The sequence below is a fragment of the Necator americanus genome, chromosome II (genome assembly GCF_031761385.1).
Source record: "Necator americanus strain Aroian chromosome II, whole genome shotgun sequence".
NCBI lineage: Eukaryota > Metazoa > Nematoda > Chromadorea > Rhabditida > Ancylostomatidae > Necator > Necator americanus.
This window is the reverse complement of record NC_087372.1, coordinates 20,215,933-20,231,373: the sequence shown is the minus strand read 5'-3', so window position 1 is coordinate 20,231,373 and position 15,441 is coordinate 20,215,933. Positions and strand designations below refer to the sequence as shown.

Genomic DNA, 15,441 nt, shown 5'->3' with positions numbered 1-15,441 from the left:
TTTGCATGCATGTTTCCACTTTCTGAGAACGGCATCCTACAAACTTGAGGCGAAAGAAGAAGGAAATAGGCACGCAGAGGAGTCATAAAGGTGAAGAGTAAAGCGCCAAGTGGTTACGGCTATGAAACGGCTGCAACCATTTACCTTTTGCGTCATGCACACTAATTTATTGCGCACCAATGACCGGGTACACCGACGCCGGTGGATCCGTCGCAGCCCCTATTGTAACAATCTGGCGCCGCTGGACCCGCCGCACCCCCTTCTATAGGTATCTGGCGCCGGCGCCCTAGTGCAACGTCAGTGGACCCGTCCCACCCCCTTCTATAGGTGTCTGGCGCCATCGCACCAATCTGCCGCCGGTGGACCCGTCGCACCCCATATTATAGCTATCTTTCGCCGGCGCACCAATCCGACGCCAGTGGGGCCGTCCCACCCTCTTCTATAGCTATCTGATCCCAGCGCACCAATCCGACGCCGGGTGGACCCGTCGCACCCCCATTTTCGAATTTCGTGACACACAGACAAACACACACACACACACACGGACTAAGCTCGTTATTATATATCATGATTTCACCCAACACTTATCACAAAATGATGTTTTAACACAAAACGACGTAAACAACACCATCATACTGATAAAATAAGTTCCACATCAGATCACGTAACTTGTTGGGTACTATTTAAGAAGCGGTGGACCCGTCGCACCCAATTTTATAGCTCTCCGGCTCGGGCGCACCAATCCGACGCCGGTGGACCCGTCGCCCCCCCTTTTCGAACTTCTTGACTGACACACACACGTGACAGAATAAGCCAGAGTAAGTTATTATCATGACCAGTATGAACGTCCGGCTAAAGCCGGACTTCAGACTTTCTGTGGTGTTTACTTCGCTCGCCTTCACTGATCAACGAAAATTAATATAGACGGAATCACCCTTGTTTCTATAATCTACTATCCCGTATACGAATACTCCACCTGAAATCCGTACCACCTCAGATTCTTGGAGTGATGCCTTTAAGAATGTTTATTCTGACCGGTGGCTACCCTTAGGATTTCTATTTGCAATTGATCTTTCAGTTCTTTCGTCTTCGTAGATCTAAAAATGATTGTTCTATTTGGGATTCGATTCACCACATGTTTCATCCTATTTTGCCTGGTCTACTGACGTAAATGTGTAAAAAAAGTCCATTCGAAATTCCACGGGAGCTTTTTTACATGCCACTCAAGAAAATGCAGAAGTCTGACAGAAGCATTCCTTTCCGAATTTTCTGTGTATCATTATGATCAATGTTTCGGTATGGGAGTGCATGTGATCTGCAACTCACATAATTATACGACAGATTGCTATGTTGTCAGACACTACTGGGACCGTTAAAGAACTGCTTCTCGATCCAGAGTATTCATGGTCGCATTTCTTATAGAAATCCAAAACGCTCCAAGTATCTAGTGCACGGCCGACACTCTAACATCTACAGCGAATGTCAAAGATATTCTGTAAGTTCCTAATGTTTCACAGTGACACTCAGGAATAAGGTTGAAAATTTCGAGACAGATAAATAAATATGCAACGGAAGGGTGCCCGAGAAAGGGAAATTCTGCATCTTTGGCCTCTTAAAAAAAGGTCATAAACAACAGATTTTTTAGTTCCTGAAGATGACTTCTAGGTAAGATTCGTCTCTCCACTCTCACTGGTACCATCACACTTCTTAATATTTCGTATACTATTATATCCATTGCTCCTCAAATGTCATGTATAGGTTCATTTTCTGTTCATATACTGTGCGTAGATTCGAGATTCGTAATTATTCCTCTTATCGGCTTACTTTGTAGGTAATTTCCAGAACACTCACAACGTATCCCTTTTTTTCACATTTCGGTGTATCTTCGTAGTTCTCTATATCTCCATAGCCGGGAAGCAACTAGGATGGTTGTCACTATCTCTATCTATTGAGGAAATGGAGGAGAGTGTGGCCTAATCGAGGCATGTTGACTTGGGCATACCCATTAGATACGTAATGTATGGAAAATATTTGCAGCAAGAAAATCTACAGGGCCTCTTCACCATTCTCCTTTCTTCGATGAAATGCTAGGGGCGAAAGAAAAGGTGTTAGCTCCGCTATTTATCTCTAATTCGTCGTAAATTCTAGTTGATGAAATATTCACTTCGCTTATCTCATAAGAGAATGTGTGAAACGTTACCGCACAAACAACATCTGTAATTTTTAATTTCCAATATCTCGTTCTCCTTATAACTATTAAATCATTGAAAATAACGAGTGCTTTAACGTTTTCGTCAGAGTCGTTTATGCATTTTCGCTTTCCTAAAGCTCTGACCTTGTTTCCTTTTATTTCTTTTTCTACCTCTTTCTATTTTTTTCCTTTGCGATGTAGTTTTTAACGCTCATTATGAATCACGCTTTACTTTCAACAAAGAAGAGCGTGATCCATAGTGGATCACTTAGTATCATACTCCCTTCGAATATGAGAAAAATTTTCATGTTTTAGGTTTTTAGGTTTTTTTTTTAAACATGACTCGTTTTAGTACGGCTCAACAATGTTTTGATAAGCTTCTTTTTTTGCTAGGATTTTTAAAAAGTTCTGCAAAATTCGCTTTGATAATCATGCTATAAGAGAACGGACTTATTAGGTCACGTGTGTAACGAAATCCCAAAAAACAGTGAGACGGTGTCAGTTAGGTGTGCCACGCTGCAGATCAATGAAATGAGGTGAAGCGGGTCCCATGGAGTCAGATTTGTGTCCAACCGCCGCGAAGCAATAAAATGGTGTGAGACGGGTTCCATGGCGTAGATCGGTGTGTTGCTAATCGGTGGAAGACACATCAGAAGCTACATTTATCAGAGAAGCTCGTAGTTTGGGAGGTAGTTCATTCGAAATATTTGGAATTTGCATGGTGCCGTCAACTGGTGGAACTTTGTTGATTTTTGTTGTGCGAGAAATGGGCAAAATGGTCAAGCTTCTCGGCCTCTTGTTTCTCGTCCTTTCTCAAAACAAAAAAAAAAGACTCAAAATTCTTTATTTCTACCTTACCTTTTTTTGGACTGATTACTATTATTAGACACTTGTGTTTTGTGTTTAATGTATTATGTATAAAATGTCTTCTCTTTTTTCACAATGTTGAAGCTGTCAACAAATACGACAGTTTTAAACCGGATTTACGAACGCTTACTGACCACAGGCACACCGTACGAGAACTACGCAATCGCTACAACACACGCGCAAAGGCGGGAAGTAAGATTTCGACCTATTAGTTTTGGTCTTGAACAATGTATAGCTTTTAAAAAAAATGCTGATTTCCAGGCAGATACAAAATCCAAAACTGCCACTAATTCGGAAACATCAACTATGAAGAAATCCTTCACTCATCATGATACAACCGTCGAGAGACCGAGTGGTCTTAATTTGGTGCTCTTGATAGTGACATAATGCTCTTAATGCTAGCCACTACGTAGCGAAATATTTTCAGTACCATAACTTTTGTTACTTCAGCAAGGAAATAAAGACGATATTCAAGTTAATCCCTCCGGAAAAGTATCGTCTAGCTGTTCAGAAATGCATAGCATAAAGGAGTTAAAAAGAATAAGAAAAAAGGTATGTCAATATGTGTTTAACATGTTCTTGTAGTTTTCTTGTATATTTTTCCAAGTTTTTTTTTTCTGTGTAGGCTCGTGAAAGCATGGATATCTCAACTGAGTTGCCGAAGGAGGAGGGTCCTTTGTATGCAGTGAAATGCATTAAGCAGGAGATCACAAAAGATCCAAACAGAGTGGTCGACTCTTTCGATTACTCACATTTCGATGCAAACATGTTAGGTAAGTTCGCAAAAACTTCTGAAATGCGAAATCTCGGTTACGGTGTGGTCAATTTGTGAAGCTGTGCTGTTGCAGGATATTCTTCGTACTTGCTTGAACGTCTAAAAACACTATCTTCAGATTAGTTTTTTTTGTTTCTCTGAAGAAATTCTATGACGTTTTGAAAACAGCATTGATGATGTGCTTCCAATACAATGGTTAAAATGTGGTTCCGCAAGTAGTAGTACAAGTACAAGTTGTAGTTAGCAACTCCTTCGAGAAAAAAAAAATAAAATTCAGTGTAATCATGGGCCAATTCTCACAATTTTGAGTTTTTTTTTTAAAGCTTACCAGTTAATTGCATTTACTGGTGACAGTAAGTCACTGAAAGCTGTTTCGAAGAACCTGTGAGCAGTTATTTTTAGCCACTCTAAAGGCTCCAAACAAAATTTTTAAATTCGTTACAGTCGCAAATGAGGTCTGAAGTGAAATCTTTGATTGAAAGTTTGATTGAATTAATATGTTACGAAGTACTACAGAATGTAAAGAATATGTAGTAGCTTAAGCTGGGTTTAGTGGTGCTCAAGTGTGATCACATTTCTGGTATATAAGACTGGAGAAGAAAGCCCTTACAGAAAGCAGCATTACATTCGAAAATTCGGCGTATATCAAACAAACATACTTAGATAATTATGTAACCTCCATCATTTAGGATGACATTATCCCATCTTATTGAGAATGTTTTGATTCCATAATTGTTATTGATTGATTCCATATTTGTTCATTAAAGGTTAAATGATTTAGAAACAAAAAACTCAGAAACTGCATTTTGGACTTTGATTTTCCGTTAAATATTTTTCTAGAAAGAAGGTGCCGACTTCTTCACGGGTAATATTTGCAGTGTTCGGTTTTGACTTGTCTTGCTGCAGGATCATCCCTCAACGATTGATCAAATCGGGCCTCTTTTCAATCAAACTAGCAAGAAATCATGTCCGTTTCACAATACGCTTCAGCTGTTATACTGTTATACTTCAGCTGTATCAGTTTTCTTCTCTCAGTAATGAACTAAACCATTTTTCATCCCTAATAACAATCTGTTCTAAAAATTGATCCTCTTCTAGTCATCCAAGTAATGAAATGGAGGCGCCTTGAACTTTCTGTTCTGGCTTCAACTGCTAGAGAACCCAGATCCCACATTTGCTTATCTTGGTCATTTCCTAGAAATAAATTAATATATTGCTATGTGTAGTGTGCAGCATTGTGGCTATTTCTTAACTTGAATGTTTTCAAGTGTTCTGATTCGACCATATCTGTGACAATTGTTAAGGTGAAGATGAATAGATTGAGAGCGTGTGTGCTAACCTCTTCACTTACTCCTGCTCATTGAATCATAACAAACAGAAGTGATTTTTCTGTGAGCTTTTTTTTTGCACTGGAACCGCTTTGAAATTCAATGTTTCAAGTTTTTTTCTTTATTAAAACGATAGAGGATATTGCCCATGTTCGACTGTCCTTGAGTCTTGGAATGTTGAACACGTAGATCTTCCTTGGTTTGCTTGAGGTGCAGCCAAACGGGACGCCCACTGCGTATTCGGGTCAAGGAGCATCTAGATGGATTTGCAGAATCTAAACTCCACCGCGTTTGTGGCACACCGTAGAATAAGTAGTGAAAACTCCGAAGTAGAGGTAGAAGTAACTATACTTCCGTTCGAGTCCGAGATCATAGCAGGCAGAACACTAGAAGCATTTTGGATCACCGCCAAAAGTCCAAAAATGAACAGGAAGGACGAGTACATTGCGATCACAAACGAGCTAGCCCTATATCAAAAGGTCCCTATAAAAAAAAAACCCCTTGTGACCCGTAGTTGTCGTACGTGTTGGTCTGTTGCGTTATCAAATCTAGTAAATGAGGTAAGCACTGGCCGATATGTTGTTGTTTGAGTTTGGTAATAAACATCAGTACTAATCTTGGATACAGCTCAAGCAAATTATGGAACAGGACAAACTTGGATACAGCTCTAGCAAATTATGGAAGAGGACAAACAATAGTGTCTGGCGTTAATCAATCCGCTTAGGATGCCGTAACGCTCACATCAATTCAGAAACGTTTTGGGTTTAAGAACGTGTGAATATCAATAACTTGGGAGGGGGGCTATCCGATGTGTGAACTCAGTGTTTTTATTCTCTCGAATTCGAACCTCCGATCGATCGTACAGACGCAGCGGAACCTCTTACTGACAGCGCTACACCCGACCAAAACAATGAAAGTGCATAAAACTACACCCGGCCAAAACAATGACAGTGCATAAAATAATTTCATTTCATATTTTAAATTGATTATCACTCTCATAGTCACGTGTAGTAAAACCTCATCTGGTATAATTTTATTATATGTAGTCTAAATGGAAGTTTAAGAAAGGCAATAAATCAATAGGGTTTATATTTTGATATTATATATCAAAGTGATACATTATGTTGATTCAAATCGGTCTAAAAAGTAGCGAACTGTGAAGTTGACACTATGAAGACACACAAATATACGGACAAACAAACAAGCTTATTTCATAAAATTGTCATGAAAAGGTTCTTCTGTTTGTAGGTCAGCAACCTATGCAGTCGGATGATCCATTTGATCCTTTCAACCAGAAATTCCGTCTTCAGAACAAGAAGAATGTCCATAAGAGGCAAGGACGAGGTGGTCATCATAGAATGGGGACAATGAGTATAGGTTACAAACCCTCAACTATGTAATCGTTGTAATCTCTTTTCATTTATTGATTAGAGTATTTGATTTCTGTTATGGTTTTATGATTGTGTTTCTATGATAGCTGTTCGAGTTATATCCACGTTTATCGGACGTTGTTCACAAATGTTTTGTTGCCTTGCCATTTACTTTATTATAAATCTACTTTTCGTCACACCTTTTCTTTGTTAGATGCTGAAAGCAGGTGACTCATGAAACCAATTATTTCTTCTCTGATTTTAACCAAAACCGAACCCCTAGGATCTCATTCTCAGTTATGAGTCTCGCTGGTCGATTACGAAGGATGCGAAGTGAGCTAGGCTACTTGCACCGCGCCGACGGCTCATCCTCTTACTCTCAGGGAAGGACCTCCGTATGGGCTAGTTGTTGCGGTCCTGGTAAGTTTCGGATTTTAATTACGAGCACCCTTGAAGGACTTGTAAAATGAGTGGGGTATTTTTGAATCTTTCGGATATCACTAGAAAAACTCGTTTTTTTTTTTTCAGGATTTTTGCATGGTAATCGATCCTGTTCTATATACACATATAGTGACGGGAACAAGCTTAGCAATTTTTTTTTCTCTTCGAACTTGCTTGCTCCGATTCTTCATTATTTTTTGGTTAAATCTAGCAAATGAAGTCGAAGGTTAGGTAAGAAACGCATTTCGTTTTAAAAACAGCGAAAACTGCAGGAAGAAAATGTGCAATTTTAGAACTGTTGAGAACAGTACGGACAAAAGTTTAGCTATAGTTCGGTCAAAATGACATAAAACACATCAGTTGCATGAGCGGCTGCGCTCCTAGCGGCGCGGTGAAGGTTGTGGTTGGAATCAAGATGGACCATTGCGAACGAAGAAAGCAAAAGAAAAGAGAAAGAAAATAGATAGAAAAAAAAAGCAAGAAGTTGCTGTAGATGTGTAACTGCTAATTATCAAAGTTTTCGGTGCCAAGAAGAAAAGTCATTGTCCTTTATAATGATCATCTAAGCACTGATACTTCGATTTTTCAAAACCTGGATAAGTAGGAAGTTATTGTAGAGATCCCTAAAAGTGGCCGAACAAAGCAAGCTGTGGGAGGAATTGATATCATAATTTTTAAAGAAGTTTGCTGCAATCAGAATTTAACTAGTCATTGTTGAAAAAGTTCTGGCTAAATGTTCCAGGAATTCCGTGTTTCGCCCAGGACCATCTAACGTCGTTCAAGTGATGGTGGACTGTTTGGTAGAAAACCCTGCAGGAAACTATTAGTTTCTATGCAGAACAGGATAACGTGAGCAACACTTGCAAAAGCAGGACTTGCACTGAAAGAAACAGGATTGTTCGCATGGGCTATACAATTATCAGTGGAAGTTTGTGTTGTTTGGAAATGATAGACAGACTCATACTGAATGGCCAATCAACACTAGATTCAATCCTTATCCATTCCTGCTCTGAATAATCTTGTTGGGTTCACTGGAATTTCAGCTTTTGCAGATGGTATTCACATCTTCCAGTTTACCACGGAAGTCTGCCAAGAAGGAACGACGTCGGACGGTCCTGGGAGATGGTGGATATCTTCGAAAATTTAGCCCGATCTTTTTGAACATCAGCTGGCGCACCACTACAATCTTCTATAAGAATTTTGATGTCAATTATTCCCGTAATCTTCTTTTTTTTTGTCAGCTCTACGAATCTTTACGATAATTTTCTACTTTCTTTTCAAAAAGTTTACAAGTTCTGATAACAGTACTTGGATGAACAATATAGGAAAAAACAATGACGTGATCCTCATCATCATTCAGATAAAGATAAGGGTCCTCCGTCAGACTACGTGAACTGTTAGCTGCTATTCAAGCAGTTGTCTGCATACGTGTATCTTACTTCTGAAGTAAACATCTGGCAATCATTATGGATGTAAGGAATACAGAAGTAGACTTACACAAGGATTCATTAAGGTACAACACAAAAATGCAGTTGTCACAGATATGAAACAACAAATCGCGGCGTCTCGCTTACTTTTTGATAACACCGCTGTTGGTGCACCAATGACTCCGCGGTTTTTAAATTCTGGCGCCGGTGCACCAATTCGGAGCCTTGTGACTCAGTGCTGGAATTTCGCGACACACATCCCCATACGCACATGTGACAGAATATACTTGTTACCATATTCATATATTTAAATAGAGTTGGCGTAAAACATATTGAATCGGGGTGATATAACACTTTATTGGTGAAGGCACTAAGCCCTTTCTGCAGCACCCGAAAAACTCCACGATCTTCTTTTCTTCCTGCTTTTCTTTGCTTTTCTTCATGCAATAGTGCATGATTACTTAGTCTCAACAAATTCATCTCCTCTTAGTCTTATCGTTTGTTTTGCTGCCAGGGTGCCTTTAAGACCTTGTGGGAATTGTGATTTACACGATTAGCGTCATTTATTGTTGCAGAACTAAGGCGATCCTTTTTCGGTAATTCAATGATTTTTTATTCCAGCGCATATTCCCAAAAACTTCACGTTGTGGAGAATGGATTACTGTACTTTTTGTGTAATTGCACATTGAAAACACAAATTGAATCCGTGTTAATTAAGATCTTAAAGATGCCCTAAGAGCAAAAAAAAAAGATTATAATCAATGGAAAGAACTTTGCTAACACTAGATGATCCTATTCATGTGCTGGTATATTGAAAAAATATTGGAAAGTATAAAAACAAAGGGAAAAAGTTTGAAGAGCATTCCGCGTACAGTGGAGAAGATTAAATGCGGTCTTTCCCCGACGACGAGCTGCGTCATCTTAACACAACTTTTTACGTGAGCTGTGTATAGGTGCACCTTTGTTAATAAAGAGGGGAGATCGTATTAGTAATAAATAGATCATATTAGCTTTTAGCTTGAAATAATAGTAGTTTTGTTCGTAATGAATACAGATGTAGGTAAAATGTAGTTGTGTGGGGAGCACTCAGTGGCGCCCTTATTTCTCGATATAAATAATTGAACAGTCGGGCCATAAGACCTATGCATTAGTCTTTGAGGATCTGTGACATGTAAGCTAAACTTACTGAGAGAAAAAAGTAAGCTGAAGCGTCGAGAAATAGGGATGGCACTGAATGCCACTCCCCAACTACGTTTTCCCCCAGATCTGTTCTCTGCTTCACTCTTTCATCTGCTTTTTTTTGTAGGTTGAGGTGTTAATAACTAATATGATAAGATATGTATATGGAGCATGTTGGAAGGAAGAGTTATGCTGTGAACTTATGAACAGGGGAAGAGCGTGCCTCGCGTAACTGAGGCGGCACGCTCGGCTACTGAACACATTCTGCGTCGGTATACAAAGCGCATCGCTTTGCAAGGTTTCAGGTGACATCCACATTGCTCGACGAGAGGACGAGCAAATGCACCTAGATGTCAGTTATCGTCAATTAACTGGAGACTGTCAGTATCATTGGGTACGTTGAAAGATCCGGTGTTGGTGACTGGTACCAGTGCTTTGCTGTGTACTTTGTTGATTGCTGTTTTTTTTTTTTAGTTAATTAATGTTATCCGGACAACGCTAGAATCTGTCTTGGATCCGAAGGTTTTCCCAAGGACAGGATTCACGGTGTGATCTAGTTTTTATTGATAGCATTTTATGCTTACACAAAGAGATTATGATGAAGGTATAAAATCTCCTAGGTAACAACTCAACTTCTTCAATCCGATGGAAGCGAAGGAGCTGCTGCATTGACATCTGTTTGTCTAGCCATGCTGGATAATGGAATCTCAATTAGGTACTACAGGAAGACGGGAATGTCAATGTCATTTTCTCTTGAAGAACATAACAACGTCTACGTATAATTAATATATGAGAATCGCTCCGATGATGCGAGAAACGGGTGTTGCGGGTAGACTGGTAGTTGATGGAGGTGGGCAGTCAAGAGGTACGTGTCAATATGTCGCCTCGTATCCAGAAAGTTAATGAGGGAATTTAATGAGTTGATTGCGCTGCGCGGCTCGTGGCAGCTTCGTTGTCGCCAGGGCGCAACGGTAGCTCGCTGCGACACTTGCGCTCTAGCAATCTGGCGCCCCCATTCGCTGCGCTTCCCTACCAGCTCTAACAATAGTTTGTTTGAAACGAGTTAGAAACAAATAGCTCTATAAATATGGAGAAAACGCATACAGTTACGTGAACTGTTGCTCGGAAATGTGGATGGAAGTATTTGTTCTTCTCTTCAATTGTAAGAATTTTTTTTTCTCATGTAACGGATTAGGAAACTATCCACTTATCTATCCGATTACAAGGTTTGATTCAGAAGATCTTCTACTGATCGGTGTCCTCCTATATTTCCTACTCTTGCTGCTTTCTAAGCGCTTTTTTTACACTAGTACACAATTAGCTGCCATCCAACACCGTGCACGGCACGGTGAATGCCTTGGATTCATTCATTATATCTGATGGTGCATCTTGAAAATACAGAGGCGTCTGGTGAGGCGTCGGCCTGCAACAATACACTTTACCGGTCATACTTATTTCATACGTAGAATAAAGGTGAAGCGATAAGAAGCCGTAGGAAGAAGACAGGAGCATTGTATGGAAATTTCAATCACATAAGAATGCAATTAAAAGGTAGAACGAAAGAAGCCACTATAATTCTGCATTCTATACTAACATATTTATGCAGTAGAATACGTTTATTACACATATATCGTATTTATGCAAGCTTTTGCGTGGAAACTCATCCATATCAGTGTTTGTCCTAGCATATTTTTTTCCTATCTTTGTATCTTTTATAAAGGATAAAGTTTCTGGCGTTAATCAATCCGCTTGGGATGCGCCTCCGCGTTCACTTCAATTCAAAATCGTTTGAGGTTTACGAACGTGTAACTGGCCTATACAACGACTTACGGTGGCTAGCCGGTGTGTCAAGTCAGTGTTTTTATCCTTTCAGACAAGCCTGGTACCATCATCGATCGATCATGCAGGAAGCGGAACCTGTAACCGCTACACTACATCCGCCCCCTATCTTTATATCTTATGTATTCTACATATAACAATAGATCTTAGCTTTCTGAAATGAACTTAATGTTAATTTTCGTCATTAAATAGTACGATCAAAGCGACATGAAGTCCATGAAGCTCCGTGTAGTTACGTAAGCGGCCGCGCTCGAAGCGGTGCCATGAAGCTAGCAGATGGGATCGAAGTGGGAGCATCAGGGACTACAACGTTGACTAGTGCTAAAAGTGGTTCTCCGTCTATAACAACATATCAGTCTTTGATGTGTCGTACTTGAAACTTACTTACTTAGCTCAATCGGAGGGCGGACTATCCCCATCTTCGCCGAGTTGTGTCGTCCTCAAATATATCCAAGGTCCTGTTCGATTTTCAGGTAGAGTTCGCACAGAATGTATCCATCCGTCGCTATTCCATAAGCGGTGGACTTTACGTACTTACGTACGGATGTTGATGTTTCCTTGTGTCATCGGCCGGTGGACCATATCCACTTCCGAGTAAAGTCCTTCGTTATGGCAAACGTCCGCAAAAAGTAGCCTAGCAATCGTCTAAACAGCTTTTTCTCCATGCAGTTAAGCTTCTCCATCACCGTCGACGGCGCTGCCCAAGTCTGCGACCGTATATGATGATAGGGCGAATTGCGGATAGGTAGACTCACAGTTTCACTTCGCTGGCGATGGCGACCAACCTCAGAAATTTGCCCACTTAAGAGTTGAATGCCGAGTTGGCTTTGGCGCATCTTTGCTGAATATCTTTCTCTCTGGTAGTTGCCATTTTTTTCAGCGTATAACCCAAATAACAGAACTCATCCACGGGTTCAGTAGGTTTTCCGTCCACCCTGATTCCCGTTGAGGGTCTCGAGGAGACCCACATCTGCTTGCATTTGTCAGGGCGGAGTTCCATTCCGCAGGCTGCAGGTAATTTCGATGCGAGGATAACATGTTGTAACCCAGCGCTGCTAGAAGCGAATATTACTACATCGTCGGCGTAGTCGAGATCCACCACGGGACGTGCAGACCGTGCTAAAATGACATAGACGGGGCACTGCTCAACTGTTCTTCGCATTATCTCATCGACGGCAGAGTTGAACAGAAAGGATCCCGCCATGGCCCCCTGTCTTGGTGTAGTACATCCAGCTGGTGTTCGAACCTCTCCTGACGATGAATACCTGATCAATATTGGTCTAGATTGGTCAGGACGAGAGCCAGACTGCACGTCGCACGTTGTTTCTTCGCGATATTCGATTAGCCATTTCAGGATGACCCGCTCCAAAACCTTGTACATTGCACGAAATAGTGATATTCCTCAGTAATTCCTGGATTCCCTGACGAATAGCTTCTTGTGGAGAGGAATTATGGTAGCTTATCTCCACGAGACAGACATCTTTTCGTAACAGACGATCCTCTCATCTAAAGAATCCCAGGAGGAAGAGATTTTTTTTGATTCAGCATTTCTGCACTAATCCCATCGTCTGCGCCAGATTTCCCATTCTTCAATTTCTGGATACAGATCAGAACCTCCGACTCTGTAGGTGGTTCTTTCCCTGAATTCATGCACGCCGAAAGACCGACATACACTGGTGACCGCAGTGTATGTCGGTCTTTCGGCGAGTTCAGGGACTGACGATGCCTGCCGGTTCAGCAAGGCGTTGAAATGTTTCCTCTAGATGGCCGGGATGCCTCCACGAAAGCGACTCCTACGCCTTTTCGAACGACTTCGCTCTTGACGTTCGTTCATTCTCGCGATCACGTTTTAGCTGAAGACGCAACCTCCTTTTCAGGCACTTCTCGCGGCTGAAGCACCCAGTAGTGCGGGTTACAAGTATAGAATTGTATTTGGATTTTGTCTACGTAGATGCAAAGGCGAGGTTCTTCCTAGATGTTGAAAGCGAGAGCGTTTTTTTTTTTGCAGCGTCTTGAATGTATTTAGCGAAAGAGTTAGCGTCATCCACGCTCTTCTCTTTTCTTCACGCTCGTCCACATTCCAATATTTATCGACACTTATTGGCGGAACTTATTTCTGCATTCATCGTCTTTCAGACCTGCCATGCGAACTCCACGGCTTCTTTTCTGGAACCGTACCATCAAACTGAGAAGAACAGGGCGATGATTGGAATCGAATGCGACATCCAAGACAGCTCTAGATTTTCGGATATCTGACAAAGGAATGTTCTTTCTCAGAACGTAATCGAGCTGAAACTTAAGAGTCGGGATCTTCCCCTTCCACTGCTCTTCTGGTGTCAAACGGGTTGTCCCTTTCCACGTAAGCTGATGCTGAAACTATGAATTAATTTACTAATTAATTACTAACTTTTTGAATGAAAGAATTATGGACTTTCCTCTTCGTTTTCTCTTAGTTGATAACACGTGCTCAACTATCTTCATTTGCATATTACAGTTTGCTTAGTTAATTCATTCTTCACTCTTCTCTGTTCCCTCGCTGGTGAAAAGTTCTCATCGCTTTGCCTGTGAACGTTTCACTTGACGATGGTTGTGTTGGAAAAGTGGGCAGAGCCTAGATGAATTGAAGCGATCGTGGAGGCTCTATGGCTTGTGTTGCGGCGGCCGTAATTACGCGGAGGCGCGGTGCTACAGAGAGATCAACGGCCGCTGCTAGATTTTGTCTCTTATTTGGCACCTGTCCAACTTCAGTACCGTTTCACTTTACAAAAAATTATAGATCACCTTTTTGCGGAGTTGAAGTTTGCGAAGTGGACGGGAAGTTGGTTCTGGACGCAGATGCGAAAACAGAGGCTAAAGCGGAAGCCAAGTGGCTTTTCATATTCACAAGGACAATAGAGGTTTGTTACATAGGATATAATATTCATTGCACCCATATTGCATTATTAAGAAGCAGGAAATATAAGACGAAAAGGACGTTTTGCCTAATTTACTGGAGGTTTCAGGGGAATGCCGAAATGATCGCGTCAGATTCAGTTGGCCCATTCGACATGACTAAGTTTGCCTCTGCGGCTAGTCTAGCAGGAGAGGGTGCGAAACAGATTTTCTCATTCTATAAAGAGGTGGTAGAAAGGAAGCACAGTATCGACATTCTTGCTAAACCATTATGAGACTACTTGCAATCTTTGACTGCGTGCCCTTTTCCCTTTCAGTTTTTTTTTCAGATGAAGTTTAATCGTCGGTATATCCTCGCTTACTAATGGGAACCGCTTTTTTGGGTTTTCAGGTTTCCTTTCTCCAAAAACGGAGTTCTTGAAAATGAAAGGGAAGGGCTCGTTGAACGAAGCTTCTTTCCTAGCTGATTGTAAAACATTTGGATTTGTCTTTTTGCTGTTCCGATTAAATAGTACTTTCTTTGCTATATTTGCATTCTTACGTGTATCCTTGGCAACATTTCAGTACTATGAAGTGGAAACTGAAGTGAACGTGGCAGTGACACAGAAGAATTTTGAGCAAACTCTCTGCTCTCCCATCCTGCGGTGAATTACAGAATTTCCAGATAACACATAGTACGGCCAAAACGACATGATGCACGGCACAGTTGCGTAAGCGGCTGCTCTTGAAGCGATGCAACGAAGCGTAGCAGTAGGAATATACGGAGGACCCCTACTGACACCATTCCTCGCTGTAGTTCGCGTTGGTGCCACCTAGATTCCAACCAATATCTCCACCATGCCGCTTCGAGCTCAATCTCTTACGCAACTGCACCGTGGTTCATATCGTTTCGATCCCACTATAACTCCACTTCAATGAAACAGGAACTGAAAGAATGGTATGAGCGGATGAGAAGTCTCTACTTCTGCTAATTTCGCAAGAACATGAGTTCAAATATGTATTTATTATGATAACCAAGACGTATGTGAGTGACTTCTTCACGACTTCCATATTTCTCAATTTCATTCCTTCTGTCATACTCTATTCACGCATTGTTTTATTCGAATGGAATTTCCAGATTTGTTAAAGGACT

The 15,441-nt window shown here is 41.0% G+C and overlaps 2 protein-coding genes across 5 annotated transcripts in view; both read left to right on the top strand.

Annotated features, from left to right (window-relative positions):
* The window catches only part of RB195_018628 (uncharacterized protein), a gene marked incomplete at both ends in the record, with an annotated part of 64,937 nt that extends 58,376 nt beyond the window's left edge, over window positions 1-6,561 (top strand). For all 3 annotated transcript variants that reach the window (XM_064186155.1, XM_064186156.1, XM_064186152.1), the window contains 5 exons: window positions 3,143-3,250; window positions 3,320-3,424; window positions 3,509-3,610; window positions 3,684-3,831; window positions 6,410-6,561. In XM_064186155.1, the coding sequence (XP_064042033.1) occupies window positions 3,143-3,250; window positions 3,320-3,424; window positions 3,509-3,610; window positions 3,684-3,831; window positions 6,410-6,561 (615 nt within the window). The remainder of the gene's footprint in view (window positions 1-3,142; window positions 3,251-3,319; window positions 3,425-3,508; window positions 3,611-3,683; window positions 3,832-6,409) is intronic.
* A 269-nt stretch (window positions 6,562-6,830) lies between these two features.
* RB195_018627 (uncharacterized protein) lies at window positions 6,831-14,881 on the top strand (the record flags this gene model as incomplete). 2 transcript variants are annotated; one of them, XM_064186151.1, is made up of 7 exons in its annotated part: window positions 6,831-6,951; window positions 9,884-9,972; window positions 10,053-10,124; window positions 10,199-10,293; window positions 14,194-14,314; window positions 14,420-14,504; window positions 14,874-14,881. In XM_064186151.1, 7 exons carry the CDS (start codon window positions 6,831-6,833, stop codon window positions 14,879-14,881), a joined length of 591 nt encoding a protein of 196 aa, XP_064042031.1. The 2 variants fall into 2 exon arrangements, with proteins under 2 accessions (XP_064042031.1, XP_064042032.1); XM_064186150.1 differs by lacking the exon at window positions 14,874-14,881 and having other exon boundaries at window positions 14,420-14,584.
* Window positions 14,882-15,441: the final 560 nt, after the last annotated feature.